The sequence below is a fragment of the Epinephelus fuscoguttatus genome, linkage group LG9 (genome assembly GCF_011397635.1).
Source record: "Epinephelus fuscoguttatus linkage group LG9, E.fuscoguttatus.final_Chr_v1".
Classification (NCBI taxonomy): Eukaryota; Metazoa; Chordata; class Actinopteri; order Perciformes; family Serranidae; genus Epinephelus; species Epinephelus fuscoguttatus.
The window spans coordinates 12,922,582-12,939,468 of record NC_064760.1 but is presented as its reverse complement, the minus strand read 5'-3'; the positions used below and the strand labels follow the sequence as shown (position 1 = coordinate 12,939,468).

Genomic DNA, 16,887 nt, shown 5'->3' with positions numbered 1-16,887 from the left:
CCGGTTGGGATTCAGTTGAACAAGGCTTGTGTTGTTTTACTTTGAAAAGACAAAGAACGTCTGTGAAAACAGGCTCTTGTTTTGTGGCGTGGGTTAAGCTGCAAGTAAGTAAAATGTCTTTGAAGCTCATGTAAAGTTATAATACATCCCAGTCACTGGCAGAATGTTTGCTGTTATGAGGGGATGAGCTAATGGTCCGACTCCAGTCAACATATGAAGCAAGAACTCTGCTCCAGAGTTTCAGAGTTTTAGGTTGAAGTTTTGTTTATTCAACAAACAGAACTGAAAATCTCTGACAAAACCGTGATAATAGCAGATGTGAGAGGGCCACAGAGCAGTCAGTGTGTTTCATCAGAGTGTTTGAATGAGCAATTATTCACCCATATATTTCCACTGTCGGATTTCGGGGGTGGTATTGGACACTTATGGTAACTTTCCAAAACCAATAGTCCTACAAGAAAGCCCACTTTATGCAGCAACTGACCAGGTGTGCTGAGAAAGGATCTCTTGTCATTCCTCACGCAACTCCGTCTCTTTGAGCTTGTTCAGACCTGAGTCTTGGGTGATCGGGTCTCAAGTGGGCAGCTCAATGTTTATTCACACCTGGCATTAGAATGTGTCTCCATTTGCGTCTTGAATGTCCACTTGTGATCAGATCTCACTTACCTGCTCTATCTGCAAATGACCACATGAATCATTTCTGTTTTTCAAAGACCAAATATGTTGTTCTTAAACCAGTGGGAGGCTTGTCATGCTATAAGCACGCTTACAGTCTGGGTGAAGTCTTATTTCATTGTAGAGCTGCATGCAGCGCATTGACACACTCAGCTTTTCCTTGCTCCCCAACTCCACCCCTCTCTTTTCCTGTTCATCAAACAAACCCCCATGGTCCCTGTGCTAGAAGACTACCGCTGCGGGAGTGTGAGCTCTGCACCAGGCACAGTTGGTCTGTCCGCACACACAGTCAATGACGTACACACTACTCAAAGAATGTGTCCATTTGCCATTTGAGGTCTGAGTGATCAGATCTCAAGATGCGTTGAGGATGCATTTGGTTCATCACACCTGTACTTAGAGCTGTCAACTTGTGATCTGATCACCCAAGATGTATGTTAATACTAGCTTTAAACAGGGCCTTTATCATGTCTTTATGAATGCCTTTGAGGAGAGAGTGCAACTGAAAGTGTGTGCTGTTTTCTCTATTTGAACAATTATTGTGTCTCTGCCTTCTCTATGATTGAGGGCCTTTCACGCCTTGTTTGAGCGTGTCAGTTCTGACCAGCTATAAACCCTTTCCCTTCAGACAGGATTGGAAGAGATGTTGTGTGCTTATGGTGATTTTATCCCTTTCGTCCCAGTTTGGGATCCAACCTGGGGATTTTGTCTATCACATTCGCTGCAGTACAAATTGATATATGCAGCTTTGTATTGTAAATTGAAGTGGCAGCTGTAACCAAGCCTTGGTTTGAGTGTTGAAGCCTGTGCCGAGTGTCGTTCAGATGTAGCTCTGGTGTTGGCAGCTACGTACTGATTTGGGATGGTCCTTGCAGTGATACAGTGTGACGAATACTAAACATCTTAGCATGCACGTGTGTTAATTTTAGCATGAAACCCTGATGTTACAAACAATTATTGAAAATATATATACACGATATACATTTTAGGTCATGAATAAATAGGAAGTGTACAATTCAAAATACCAGAACCAACAACTGTCTGTGTTTTCTACATGTGTGTGTTTATGTGAACCACACGGCATCTGTCAAGTGTCAACTCCTCCCACCTCAGGCACGTGTGGACAGAAAACAAAACCACAAAAAACCCCAGAAACCTGGCAGCAGAAACTGGGTCACCAACTTCACAACTTTGGCAAACACACACAAACACACAACACGTTGAGGGAAAATGTGAAAACGTGACCAGGACTCCTGCTGAAAAAAATGTAAACAGAATGAGTCAAAAATGCAATTGATAAATTGTGGTTTTCTGTTAAATTAAAACAGAGCAGACTTTGTTTCAGCGGAGAGGCCTTTGATTCATCATCTCCGTCATTCTCCATCTTTTTCTCATTTAAATTGTTCTCCCTCCTTTCAGTTTGTATCTTTAGCTGTCTTTCTCATAATCTTTCTCCTCTCATTCGATTCCTTTGCGGTTTCCCCAGCAGCACGGGCTCCATCCAGCACTCTATTTATTTTTCATATAAACTATTGCACTGCGTCTTCCAGCATCGTATGGGTCTAACTAAACCTGTTAGGCCAGAGATAATATTATAATCCACTTTAACAGACCCAGTTTAGGAGTTACAGCCAGTCTTTTTGACTTGTTCAAACCACAAATATTGAAAGAGGCATTCAGAGGCATAAAGTCCAAAAAACCCTGCATGTTTGACATTGTGACCGACAGCTGCAGTCAAAGAGTTTAAATCTCTCGCAGCAGCTTTTTGTATTCCCATATCATCATCTTGGTAACAGTCGCTGCAAAAGCTAGCCAGTAACTTCCATCCCCGTTGACATTTTACAATCCTTGTAAATGACGTAGCTTGGCTGTAATGTCACAACACATTTTCTACATGTGTGACACAGTGGTGGCCAGTAACTATTGTAAAATGGATCAATTGAGACAGTATAGCAGGCAAATTGGAAGTGCACCAGTTTTGTCTGCCGTCAACTAAATACCAGTGACCTGGCAAAGCAGCCAAATGGAGTTGGCACCTTTCAGACAGCAGCTAGCATTTACAAGCACGTGTCTGGTGTTTATTAACCACCAGACATTTTTCTTGGCAGTGTCGAAAGGCCCTATGAAACACTATGTGGACCCACTGGAAACTGAAACTTGCCACTGAAACAAACGCTAATGGAAATCCTGCATTCGACGAGGAACTCATCTCAGTAGGGTGCCTCACCTTCTGAATGTTAGGGCGGCCACTGTATTCCACTACATTTTTGTGGAGAATGTTCCTCTGTATGGTTTTATTTGGACTGTGCATAGTCGAGGGGGAGAGCAGAGCAGTATATAAAACAGAGGAGAGAAAATGTCAGGAAGAGAAACCACAGAGAGGTGAGAGGAGATGTGACAGGAGGAGAGGTGAGAAGAGCAGAGGGAGAGGAAGGGGAGATGCAAAGAGGAAGTGTGAAAATCCACCCATTTCCTTTGTGTCCACCATCGATTACTTCTTCTGTTACAGCCTTGACCCACCTCATGCATTACACACACATGTATGTCTTTCTCACTGCTTTCAACACAGAGTGCATGAATCTGACACAACAAGGAGTTAACATATCACAAGTGATCCAAGTGTGTGGTCTAAAAAGTTGAAGCTCCTTTGTCATTGCATGACTTTGTATAAAACTCACTGAACTGATAGAAGCTGTATTCAGAGGTTGACAGGTTGAAAGGTAAATTTCAAACTGTCATTTTTCTGTATTTTATCCTGTCATGCCTTTTTATTTTTGTCATGTAGATAGATAGATAGATAGATAGATAGATAGATAGAAAGACTTTTCTTCATTCAAATTCACACTCAATAGTGCACATAAGAAAGAAATTTCGTTGCATTGACTCGGAATAAAATATGGATAAAATTTCACATTAGCAGCAAACGTGCTTGTACAAATAATAGATATATAATAATAATAATAAAGTATGAAAAACATACAATATAAAAAAAATGCACAATTAGGGCTGCACGGTATATGCAGTAGACGGTAGAAATGATATAAATTTGGCCCGCGGTAGAGATTTTTGCTCTACCGTCCTATCGTCGATGACATAATCGCACCTACCTCAGTGTGAAAATGGCTGCGAGCACAGAGACAGCGGAGCAAGAGGAGCTGGTTCACGTCCGTGATTTAGCGTAGCACGTGCAACATGTGTTGCTGGAGAACTTGTGAGTGAGTGAGTTAATGTTTTATGAACAGCCCCGGACTTTTTAGACTCTTTTAGCGACTTACCGCTCAGAGGGAACTCATTCAGTGTCTCCTCTGGCAGCAGCACAGCGTCTCTCCCTCTCCTCTCTCGCCGTGCGCACATGGGAGTTGGTTTTTGGCAAGAGAGTTTGTCATAAACCTTTGGTAATGTAAACCTATGTGATGCTAGGGGCTCCACAAAAAACTCCATATGTGAATGTGTGATAGTTGTGGTATCAAAACAGCCTGTCACAGGTTACAGCGTGATGATTAGAGGAGAAATGACAGAGCATAAAGGTCCAGGTGGGAAACACACAACTCAGTCATTTAGGATTTTGCTAAAAGAAGGAAATTACCTTTTGATATAGATCTCGGGACATTTTGCACCATAGAGTACTGGGTTTTAATTTTGAGTTTTGAGATCTGCATTCTGCACAATAAATGCTCTAAAAAATACATTATATCTTTGCTTTTGTTGTTGTTGTTGTTGTTGTTGTTTTTTATCAATTTAGCTTTGCTAAGGGACTACAAAACCCATTCAGAAACACTTCTATTATAACTTTTACACTTAAATTTATACCGCGATAGATACTGTTACCGTGAAGGGATTCAATTTATACCGTGATATGAATTTTAGGTCATACCGCCCAGCCCTACACACAATGTATAAATAACAATAATGGATGTTCATATTAAACGTGGACTTCGCAGCATACGACATCCCTCTGTCCTGACCCTCACAGTGGATAAGGCTGTCCCCAGCTGCAATTCCCCGGCTGCAGTGACAGCGTACAGTCGCTGAGATGCAGAAGACCTGGAAACTCTGACCAATCAGAGCAGACTGGGCTTTTGTTAATCCTCCGTGCTGGCAATAGCCGTGGCCAGAGGCATAAAAAAGCACTTGGACTGAATAGATTTTGGTGGTCAAAGGACAAGGTCACTGTGACCTTGCATCCGTCTCATTCTCGTGAGAGCAGTATCTTACGAGGGCTAAGGGAGTCTCCTCAAATTTGGCACAAACGTCCACGTGAACTTTGAAGAACGAAGTGATTAGAATTTGGTGGTAGAAGGTTAAAGGTCATTGTGACCTCATTGAACATGTTTTTTTGCCACAACTGAAGAATTCACACACTATTATTATGACAAAGTTTCACATAAATGTCTTATGGGATGAAGTGATGACATTTTATAGCCAAAAGGTCAAAGGTCAACTTTTGTGTGACCTCATGATGTTCTGCAAAAACACTTTTCTGGCCATTATTCCACACTATAACTCAAACAGAAGGGGAAGCACTTCGTCAGATACTGAATTGGTGTCACTTATCTTGGGTGTCCACCTAGAAACTGCACTGATTGTGTAGGTCTTCTGTGCTGTTGGGTTGAAGATGTGTGTGAAGCCTCTGTGTTTTAGAATTGTCTGTGACAGGACTTTGGTCCCTCTTGGGATTTGTTGACAAGAATAAAATAAGAAAATGATGCCAGCCTTTAGTACAGTCAGCCGTATCTGTGTGGGGTCGGGAGCAAAATGAGCTCATACCAGTTTGTTGCTATCGTTGGGTTCTCGCCTGTAAACAATAAAAGGAGGATCTGTAAATTGTTGTGTTTCTGTCTCCTCTCCAAAATAGCTTTTAATCCCAGTCTGCGTCACTGACATCTGCAGTAAAAGACTGTTGTTGGACTGCTCATGAATGTGCTAATGGCCAATTGCCTGTGTATTAAAGGCTTACTAATAATACAAAGATGGTTAGAAATCATCCTTTTCAACAAAGCAGGCTTCTTTTCTCTCTGTCTAGTTTCCTCCTCTGTTTCAAAGTACCAGCAGAGTTATTTACTCAACGAGTAATATTTTCCAGGTAAATTACACATTTTGACACAGTTAAGTGTACGGACATTTGTTCTGAACTTGACTGTTTAACATAAATGTGCATGCTTGAGTGACATACAAACACATTTTCACACCCGTCATCACATATCGCTGTTTGGTCAGTGGACTTTCGCAACTATATACTATGCAGTAGTTATTCTGGGTGCATCTGTCATTGACGCAGTCAGACGCCGTGTCAGTTTATGCTTGTTAAATAGCCTGGTTCCAGACCATAGACCCCGCCCACTCAACTGAGTAGGCTTGCATCTCTGGTCTGGCATACTGCACCCCCAAGGCATGGATACTAATGAGATACTAAGATTCTGGGTGAGTCGTTGATCTCTACTGATTGGTTAGGGAAAAATTAAATTTCCTCCCCCTTGTAAATCGCCTTCAGTGGAGGCGATGTCAGACTGAAGGTTCTGGGAGCTTCAGTCTGACACTCAGGCTACTTGTTAAATGCATTGTGTCTTTTCTTTGTGTCCAACTACAGTTTCTGCTCGTTAGATGCTTACAGTCTTTTTCAAAATCCACTTACAGTGTTGGTAAAACACTGCGTGCATCTGTTTCATCGTGCAAAAAAAGCATGTGGTCAGGTTAAGAAAAAAACATCATGGTTTGGCTCTGCATTTATATGGGACGCAACAATGGCCTGATGTTGTAGGACCCATACACCACCCCTCCCATCCGCCCTATATGGACTTTCTAGCTCCTGAGATTACGTTGTTGTCTGATGGTATTTCCAACTTGTACTGTTGGGTGGCATTATTAATTGACACCGCCTGATTATACCACCGCAAAGGCATGGACGTCTGAACTATTTTCTGAGAGGGGGGGCGGGATTTTTGTTGGGAGGGGCGGGGGAAGCACGCACACTTATCAGTGATTAAGGATTTGATTTGAAGTTATTTTATAATAACATGCAGTTATAAGAGAACTAGAATGGATGAACACGGCATCTATATTGTTAAGAGAATTAAACTTGATAACTAAATCAAGCCATTTAAGGAACATAACAGCATTATTTGTAACTTTGAATGAAAAAAAAAGAAAAGTCTGCGCTCCTGACTCAGGGCTTTCATGCATTTCCAAAAGCGGACCTTCTCTCTGCTGACCTACTGATGAAGATTTTAAGCAGGGTCGAGACATCGCTTTCATCCATAAGGTCACTGTGAGCTAGGGCTGTCAAAATTGCTCAAAAATGACGTTCGAATATTCCTTCTAAAAATAACTCATAGGTTCGAACCATTCGAATATTTTTTTTCCGCATTATGTCCACAAGAGGGCACACTAATACAAAGAAACATACTTGTATAGGTATTAATACCAGGAAACATAACTACTTGTAGGTATTTTTATTTCCACATAAACGTCTTTGAAAATATTTACATACCTACACATTAAAACACATAAAACAGTTATCTATAACATTACGTTATAAACGACCGCAGACCTCTCCCTCGCCACCCCTCTCTGACCCGTGGCCACACTGCCTGCGGAAGCGCTGCGAATAGCCTAGAAGCACCGGACCGTGACTGGCTCGCGCCCTGCAGCGATCATTTCGGCGTCTGGTCTATTTTCTGCGCGAGCCGTGTCAATGTGTCAAGCCGGGTGACAGAGACAACAGCTGGGAGCAGGACCGCTTGTCGACCAGGCTGGAGAAATGCGCGTCTGATGCCAACGCCCACTCGCAAAGAGGACAGCTGCGGTGGTGTTTTTTTTTTTTCCTCCACAATCGAATATCAGTTTTCACATTCGAAGGTCCATTTTTTTTTTCAAATTTGAATTTAAATTCAAATTTAGAATATTCGTTGACAGCCCTACTGAGAGTGTTCATAATGGCCAAATGTGTTAATCTCTCCTGTGTCATGGTATTGCGCAGCCAGGTTTTCAGCCTGTGCAAGGCTGAGAAAGAGCGCTCGGATGCCGCGACATATATGGGCAGGGCCAGACAGAGCTTAATGAGCTTCTCCACCTGCAAGGTTTGCAGGATGAACACAACATCCTGGATGCCAAGGCTACTGTATGTAGTCAGGCAGGCTGCATATCACATCAAAAGCATAGATCTATGCATTAATGATATGAAAGAGATAAATGTAAGTCGGACAAATTGAGTTTAAATTCATTCATTCTTTATTTTTTTAAAGCGTAATGCAGTGGGTAGGGAGGCTGGGGTGCAGCAATTTATGTCCAAGCAGTGGTACTTTACGACTTCAGAATGAGACTGGGTCGGACAAACTAAACAATAAGAAACTGTTTTTGAGTATTTTTGTTCTTCATCTGCATCAGCATCTTCTATGTCACTAGAGCGACAAAACAAACTGGAACAATTTATAGAAACAAAGCCAGTGTGTTGACGTGACAAAAATCACAAGTTTTACCATCAACCATTTTTTCCACCATCCATCAGCTTCTCATAAGTTTACTGTTTGGAAAATGCCTCTCTTGCAAAGAGCTGTTTCATTTAAACTTACAGGGTTTTGTTCCCTTCCTACCTCATACTGTCTTGTCCAGCAGCCAAAGCTTTAACAAGGAAAAAAGCCTCACTCTCCCACTTGAACCCTGTAAAACAGGACCGTGCTATAACATAGATTAGTGTTAAGTGTCTTGCCTAAGGGCAGCTCGAAGGTATTTCCTGAAGGAGTGGAGAGCGTTAGTCACTCACCTGTCCTTTCCCAGAATTTTCCTCTGATCCTAACAAGCCAGCATCTCTGAAAGCTGAGTGGGTGTTCAGAAAGAAAGATGTGACTGTAACCTTTAAGTTTGATGGTGGTCGGCTCTTACACTTCTGGTCTTGAGATTTAAGCAGACACTAATTTCCTCCCTAAAAGTCCCAGCAGCCTCATGAAGGTTTCTTTTACCCCTTACACAGTGCCCTTTGGAGGTCCCCATGCCGGCTGAATAAAACGTGCCCTCTGCCTGTTTTCTCTCTTTCTTACTGCATCTGGTTCCCATCCTGCTTCCTGAGGTTTAGATTAAACCATCATGAGTTTCCAGCTGCTGGGGAGCCTGTTCCAGTGGCTGTAACTTTGAATGGATGAACCAGAGAGGGAGAGAGGAAGCGACAAAGAGAAAAAGAGAGTGTGATGGAGAGATCTGGGGTCATGTAGTGAGCAAAAGAGAGCTAGATAAAGAGAAAAGACAAAGAAATGAAGCAGAGGTCTTTCCATGTTGCATGTCAGGAGTCAGCTGCAGTCGGTTCAAGATGAGGTCTCACATAATTGGCAGCCACCAGCTAACAACCATTTCTGTTTCTCCAATAGACAAAGGAAGCAGAAGAATAGACTTGGCCACTCATAATTTGAACTTTAAACTGTTGAATAGATTCTTGAATATTTATACTGTATCCTATTTCTACAGAAAAAACCTACCTACGTAGATTGGACGAAAACCTGACTTCTCGTTTTCTCAGTCCAGTGTTAGATTCATCTTGAGGCCTTTAAATCATTGACAAGAGTCAATGCTGGGGACGTTGCCCTTATGGATAGTCCACAGCACAAACAAAAACGGTATAGACACATTTAATATATCATAATTCCATTTCATGCTTTGTTAATGATATTTCATATTAATGATGTGGTGCTTATTAGGGCTGTGTATCTGTACTCATTACCTTTTAAGGTATTGACTGAAATAGCCCAGTGCCAAGTGGTATTAAAACGTCTCGAGTCAAACAATGCCTGCATTAGATCGTTTTAAGGGCTGGGGGTCTGATCCTGGACCGTCACAACTCCCCACTGCATCAGAAAACTTTCTGTTGCTGCCGTCTCCAGTGCTGGTCAGTTCAGCATTTTCCCAGTTAACACAGCAGCAGCTGGCATCCAGCAGCGAGACGTTAAAAGATCCAGACAAACACACACCAACATCAAATGGCTCGACTCAGCCATTAAACTCATTAATAACCAGTACTGTTGGCCATGTGATGCTAACAGTTAGCCCTGTCACTGTGTGTGTGTGCAGCTCTCACATTCACCCAGCAGCTACAACCCATACGGTCTGTGGTGTGGTAAAGTCGCAGTTTGCAGTTCAGCATGCAGAGATGCCACCAAAACGTTAAAGTATGTCTGTACTACGCTACCAGCCCATTCACATTCTGGGTATCATATGATGTACTAAAGGCACTGCTATTGGTACTGTTATTGTAAGTTTTTAATCAGTACCCAGCCCTAGTGCATACCGTGTGATCTCCGATTTGTCTCTAGGCTTCATTTATGAGCTGTCAATAACTCAGTGCAGGCTGGAAGCTGTTGCTAGACGTGTTGACATCCGCTGCATTAATGTGGCACAGGTGCACTGTATATGTCACTGTATATGTCTGAAGAACACACAAAGATCAACATAGATTTATTGCAAAAATAAATAAACTGGAAAACAGATGCAAACAGCAGAGCCGCTGCAGATTCAGTTGTTACAGCTGGTTTGTATGTCTGTCTCCTCACTTTGACTGTTTCAGCTCTACTAGTGACATCTGTTGGAATCAACCAGTAACTTTATATTCAGAGGTGATGGATGTTAACTCCAAAGTTATTCATTATAAAGATCACAATTTGTTGATTTTACATGTATAAAGGTGGAAATGATTTAAAATCATGTCTTTGATTTTTGAAGTTTGTCTAACTGGCCACATTTGAGCAAAGTAAGAGTTAGAAATGTGCCAGTTTTAAATTCTTATCATGATACTAGACTGTTGCTGTGTACTTTAATATACTAAATATAAATCTGTGTTTTCAGTATATACTGTGTTGGCAAAGGTGGCAAAATCAAGCATGATGTGCTAAAATTGCCTGATTTTTGACACGTATGTTGATGGACACTGTTGTCTCACAATGCAATCCACGAGGGATTATTACTCACAATCATTTTCATTTTTGAGTAACCTACGTATCATTTCATTCATTCATTCATTCATTTCCGTAACCACTTATCCTCTTGAGGGTCACGGGGGGCCTGGAGCCTATCCCAGCTGACATTGGGCGAGAGGCAGGGTACACCCTGGACAGGTTGCCAGACTATCACAGGGCTGACACATAGAGACAGACAACCATTCATGTTCACATTCACACCTACGGCCAATTTAGAGTCACCACTTAATTTATTTGATTGATAAAACGTCACAAAATAGTGACAATTCCTATTACAACTTCCTAGAGTCTAATGTGACTTCTTCATTTGCCTTATTTTGTCCGACCAACAGTCCATAGACCAAGGTGCTCAGAGGAAAAATTTGGATATTCCCTGAGATTAAAGTGGTCAATTTATGCGAAAATCACATACCTAATCCAAAACGCATTTGAGTTTTTATCTTGTAAATTTAAGACTTTAATGTCAGAAATTCTGAGTTTTTTATCAGAACATAGCCTCCCATCCCTGGCTCTGTGTTATCATTGTTTTTTATTTTTTGCCTCATCATACTTCTCAGTGGCGGCTGCTGGTCTTTCAAGGAGGGGAAGCTCATTTTTGGCCTACATCATAAAATGTGTCCGTTTATTTAATACGTAAATTCTACCCTCTGGGGCTGCTGCGCGAGGCTAGTGTTACCGCCTGTGAGTGCTTTGGGACGGTGGAGGGGCTCACAGCAGCACCCGCTGCTCGTTGGGGACAGTAACTGCAGAGCGACAGAAGTCAGAGTCTCCGAACACGAGTACAGTCTCCAGTAACACCAGAAAAAGATGCTAGATTTGTCGCTGGTCATTTTTAACAAATAAAAAGTCACTAAGAGGATTGGAAAAGTCTCCAGATTAACTTGGAACAATGGAATGAAACGCTGAAATGAAATGCTCCGGTGGTGGTTTATATTTCAAGATCGCTGATTCGCTCATTTCGCTGTCAATCAAAAAGGGATTCAGCCTCAGACAGATCATCCAATCATCATGGAGAAGCCCAGCGTCCAGGCCAGCCGAGGCCAGCCCACTGCCCCATAGACCCCCAGAGACGCTGAGCATCCGATGGACGGGACAAAACCGAGCATTTATCCAATGACTGTCTAGTTTCGCTAGAGTGGAACAACCCACTCTATGCTTCCCCACTGAAGTCTTTGGACGCTGAGCTTCCACTGTTTAATGCACTGTGGCACTACAGGAATGAATGAGAAGAAGGTCACGTCAGTGACCTGTGATAAGTAGCTGATTCTGAACAAAAGTTGAATGCGTTCTAGAGCATATTTAGTCAATGAAATGTAAACACAACAGTACATATCTGACCACTTATTTTTTGACATTTTAGGGGAAGCTGAGCTTCCCTTGCAGCCTTAGAGCAGTCGCCACTGATACTTCAGCAGCAACTATAAAAGTAGCTTTCAAAAGAAGGTTGAGTGTTTCTTTTTAAACATACACTGGCTTTGCCAACAATAAGATGTCAGTGAGGCCGTATTGTTGGAAAGAAAACTCCCCAAACAAACAAATGGAGGTTAGACATGGATGAGACATGATCTTCACCTTTCCACAGTTTATTTCCTTTTAAAATAATTCATACAAATGCATACAGTCACAAACATATCTTTGTGAGGTTGTCAGTTTTGACCAAAAATAATGATATTTACTGTAGAATATAGAATATGTATACTGTATATTGCTACGCCTACTACTTTACCATAAAGGGGACCAAGGTAGGCAACAGTGGACTGTGTGTTACTACCAGGGATGGAATTTCAAGGAGCACCTCGACACTTTAAAAAGCTCTGTTGTTTTTAAATTGTGGCACCCATCAGTTTGAGTGAGGAATGCTTACAGTTTATATCAGGAAGTATTAGCAAAGAGTTTCTCCCTCACCTAACGACATCAAGGGTTTCTGGCGAGGAAAGATTAGGAGTAAAATTCACACTATTACAGCATTTTGGAGATCTTGTCTGACAGTGATATTTAAATGTCAGCCTCAGTACCCTTCAGATTCTGAGAGCTCAGAAATACTCACCAGTGGCTAGTGAAATTTCCATCCCTGATTGCTACTCTTACTACCTCACCATGAAGAAGACCAGGTAGGCAACAGTGAACTGTTTTAACTACTCAGCTGCTGGTAGAAGGGGGATCCAAAAAGCACCGTCACGTAGCTGACCTGCTAACATCAACAACACGTGAATTGGAATCAGTTAGAAATATTCCAGAAAGAAGAGTTTCAGATATTTGAATGCTGATGTAACACCATTAGCATCTTGCTTACATGGTGGGAATGTAACCAGTAAAAGTGTGAATTACTGGGCCAGTTTGCCAGCTTAGATTCAAAGTTTCTAAGCATTTTTTTTAACATAGTGTTTAGTTGCGTATTTAGATGGCAGTCTTTGTAATGATGCCTTGTGGAGAGTACTTGCCACCACCCCTCCTCCCAGTGCTGCTTTTTTGGACACAGATACAACCAAGTCACATTGACACAGGCAGGCAGAACACCATATGTACACATAGACACAGAGGCCACAGAGGGTGGCTGAACGGTATACTCAGGAAGGACCCGGCATGAAATGTTAAAGGGATACTAGACCGAAGAAATCCGTATGCTCTGACATGCTATCATCAAACATCTTTGTTGAAAGTTAATCAAACTGACAAGCCATTGAGATTTGGGAGCGGATCAAAAACATGAAGATGTGGTTTGACCTGACCTCAAGAACACAACTGTTCCTCTGTTCCTCATCAGTCAGTCACCATTAACTGTCCTTAACTGGATGTGACGTCTCTACAAGTGATGCAGTTTTATATATTGCTGGATTTGACAGATCCATAGCATGAAGCATCACACTGATTCACCAACGTTGTGCATCATTTGTAAACCTCTTTGTGGTGAACTCTTCATGCTCCATGACTTGGACAGTTAATGTGTGTCATAGTGGAAGTACTGGATCATTAGACATAAAGGAGACCAACCTGTCTCTCAAACTGTGAGCTGCTACAAACTCTCAGTGCATTGCCTTCTCCACAACCTGCTTTGTCCTCTAAACTAATTAAACCAACCTACTATCAATCTACTCTGTAAATTCAGAATGGCGACCAGGGATGAAGTCGTCCCAGCCAAGCATACCATTATGCCACCACCCTACAGCCTTTCCTCCCGCAACCCCCTCGATTTGGGTCAAACATTTACACAAGTCCCAAGAGCAAAATCACATGCCCCTTAAACAGAAACAAACAAAAGCAAACATTAGATCAACTTTAGCTCTCGTTAAAGTTCTTCTTATCTAATGTAGCAGGACACGAAAAGGCAAGCAGGTAGAAAAACAAAAGCACTAAGTGGCATAAAAAGGAATTTTGTTTAAAACAAATTTAAAAAATAATATACCAACTGCGGAAACTTAATTTCCTGAGATGGTGTGCAAAAAGCTGCCTCTTTTTTTTGGGAAGGGTGAGGGGCTTGTTAATTTGGGGACACATGAAACAAAAACAGATATTGTATTCTCAAACCAGTTTGGCTACATGGAGAGATCACCTTGTTTAAGACTGGAATACAAATATCAGTATCTTCTTGCCGTAAGTCTAAAAACTGTACACAGACAGGTTACATTCATTTCATAACCTACTACTTTTGCTTGTACATCAAACTAAGGAAAGGACACAGAAAAAGAGAGAAAGACATGAAACCCGCCCCACTAACTTTGGACACACTACAGTCTAAGACAGCAGAATTTGTTTCAGTATTTTTTTCTTCCCAAATCAGCAGATAGTTATTGTTTTTTTTTCTTCTTCTTCTGGCTCTACTGTAGTTGTTATGTGAAGATCAACCTGTGGATCTTAACACTCTTTCTCAGGACTTGTGGTTGGAGCAGAGGACAACTGTCTTGCTCTTGATTAGAGCATCTGGCAGCTATCCACTCCTCTTCATCATCCTCTTTATCATCATCTTCTTCTTTGGAGTGTGAACTGGCTGCTGGGAACCAATTGGCCAGAGAGTTGTGAATCGATTGTTATTGGGACCTCAACCTGTCCATCTGACACTCTGTGAACCTCTCTGATAACAACTTGTCACTAGGGAACTTAGCGCTATGATCCCGGTTGCTGTGCCAACCTCCTCCTCCGGTCGCCAGACAACACAGGCAAGCGTGTGTGTGTGTGAGTGTGCGCGGCTACAGTTGGTCATTCGGATGCTGCTCTCTGTCGCCCTCTGGTGGCTTGACTGTATTTTGTCCAGGGGACGGGGCATGAGGAGGGTGTGTGACAGCAGGCGGGAGGGTATGCGTAATGGGCACGGCGCTGGGCACGATGCCTTCGACGGGGGGCGGGAGGCCGCCAGCTGGCAAGCTCACCACTCCTGGAGGATATCTGGAGAGGAGACAGAGAGAGAACAGCAAAACTGAGTCATCGGAGTACAGCTGAAACTACAATTACAAATATGTGACGTGGTTTTGACCTCCTTTGAGGTGTAGACCCCCGTTAAAGTTAGACTAACCAATTAATTTTTTGACATTTCTAACTAAACAAAGCTACATTTACAGAATAATTGGGTAAATTAAAGCAGCAGAGGCTAATAAATTCTGACTTTTAATCCCAAATATAGGTCAAACTTCATGAATACTCCATTCTACACTTTCCATATTGCAGCACAATAGAGTCTTTTCTTTAAGACTGGTACTACTGAAAAATGTCAATGTATTGAACACTTTAAGCTCTCTGTTTGCAAGACAGGGTTTTTATTAGAGAAATTGTAGTATCCAAGCCAATATAGAGAGGTACTTTTCCATAAAATTCTGTACAGTGCCCTGTTGTACTTTGTTTAATAGTGATGGAAAGAGATGCACGGTAGGAAAGATGTGATTGGATTTGGGCAGCCTCATTTCATTCCCAGCATCAACAAGTTTAGGACTGCAGATAATTATTCTTTCCACTGTTGATTGATCTAATGGTTAGTTTCTCAATCAATCAATTAAATGTTTGAATAAATACATCTCTTAAAGTCTCAGAGCTCAAGGTGACATCATCAGATTGACAGTTTGCCATCATGGAAAACATATGAAACAGTGGAGAAAGTATAATCAGCTTGGAAAGAAATGACAAATTATCAGTTAGCACAGTAGAGTGCTGCAGGAATGAGTCTTAAAACATGGAAATGAGTCAGCATTTTTGCACTTCCAGTTCCCTCGTTTCAAAGTCAAAGGCTTCTTTTAATGCTTTGGTTTTTGGTTAGATATTTGAAATAAGGTCTGTGGTTAACACAAGCTTTAAGACAGTGGTTCCCAACTGGTCCAGCCACAGGGTCCAGATTTCTCTTAAGTCATTAGTTCAAGGTCCACACAGGTTAATATAGTCAGTGTCCTGCTTGCATTTGACCATATTGTTGAGCTAGTTTGCTGTCTCTGTCAGGTATCTGTCTGTTAGTCACTCACTCTACAGCAGGAAACAGCACTTCACAGTAAAAGCTTTGTGCCAGAAATTCACTGTACTTTTTTACAAAATTGACACGTTTGCGAGTCACTTGCGATCCATTCAGAATGGACCTGCAACACACCAGTTGGGGACGACTGCTTTGTTTTGTACTACAACGTAAAATGCGCCAGTAAATACCCCGCTCCTAAATTTTGAAGGTTTTTCTTAAAAAGGCAGTTGCTAAGAAGAGTCTAAATGACGCTGACCACGACTTTCATGTGTTATGTGACCACGGTGTAGTTTGTGTATAGCCTTACTTCTGGTGACTGCATTTATGCTTCAAAAAGTGTTAATTTGTGAAGATTATCATGCTTAATAAAATGTCTAAGCATCATGAACTTTTGTTTCCACAGAATTTAATTTCTGCAATATTCCAAAACCCAATGTAAAAAACCCCTTTGGCTTTTTGCTGAGGGAACCAGTGCGACACTAACTTCTGCATCGGCCTACAAAAACACGTCCTCCCTGCTGCACTTTATAGCTGCAGAATAACCATTAAATCGACTAATTGTTTCAGCTGTACTGACATTTAAATACAGCTTCAGTGGTTACAACAAACAAATGATCAATAGTGAGTCAAGCTTGATAATTCCAATAAGGATCCATCAAATAAAATGCCTTGAGCAGCCCTCATAATGGCCCTACAACTCAGCTGTGGCCTGACTCACTGACATCAATGTGTAGCAGCTCTGTTGATCTCTGTAGTTGGTTGTTTCTGATGACACTAATCTGATGAATAAATTATAACCTGGCTGAGATCAGAAACTCTGACTGA

The 16,887-nt window shown here is 41.8% G+C and overlaps 2 protein-coding genes across 5 annotated transcripts in view; one reads left to right on the top strand and one right to left on the bottom strand.

Moving 5' to 3' along the window:
- The window catches only part of maea (macrophage erythroblast attacher, E3 ubiquitin ligase), a 132,106-nt gene that overhangs the window by 44,614 nt on the left and 70,605 nt on the right, over positions 1–16,887 (top strand). The gene's annotated exons all lie outside the window — the stretch shown is intronic.
- The window catches only part of LOC125894461 (C-terminal-binding protein 1), a 34,924-nt gene continuing 30,241 nt past the window's right edge, over positions 12,205–16,887 (bottom strand). The window contains exon 11 of the mRNA XM_049585857.1: positions 12,205–15,011. Within this exon, the coding sequence (XP_049441814.1) occupies positions 14,816–15,011 (196 nt within the window). The 3' untranslated portion in view covers positions 12,205–14,815. The remainder of the gene's footprint in view (positions 15,012–16,887) is intronic.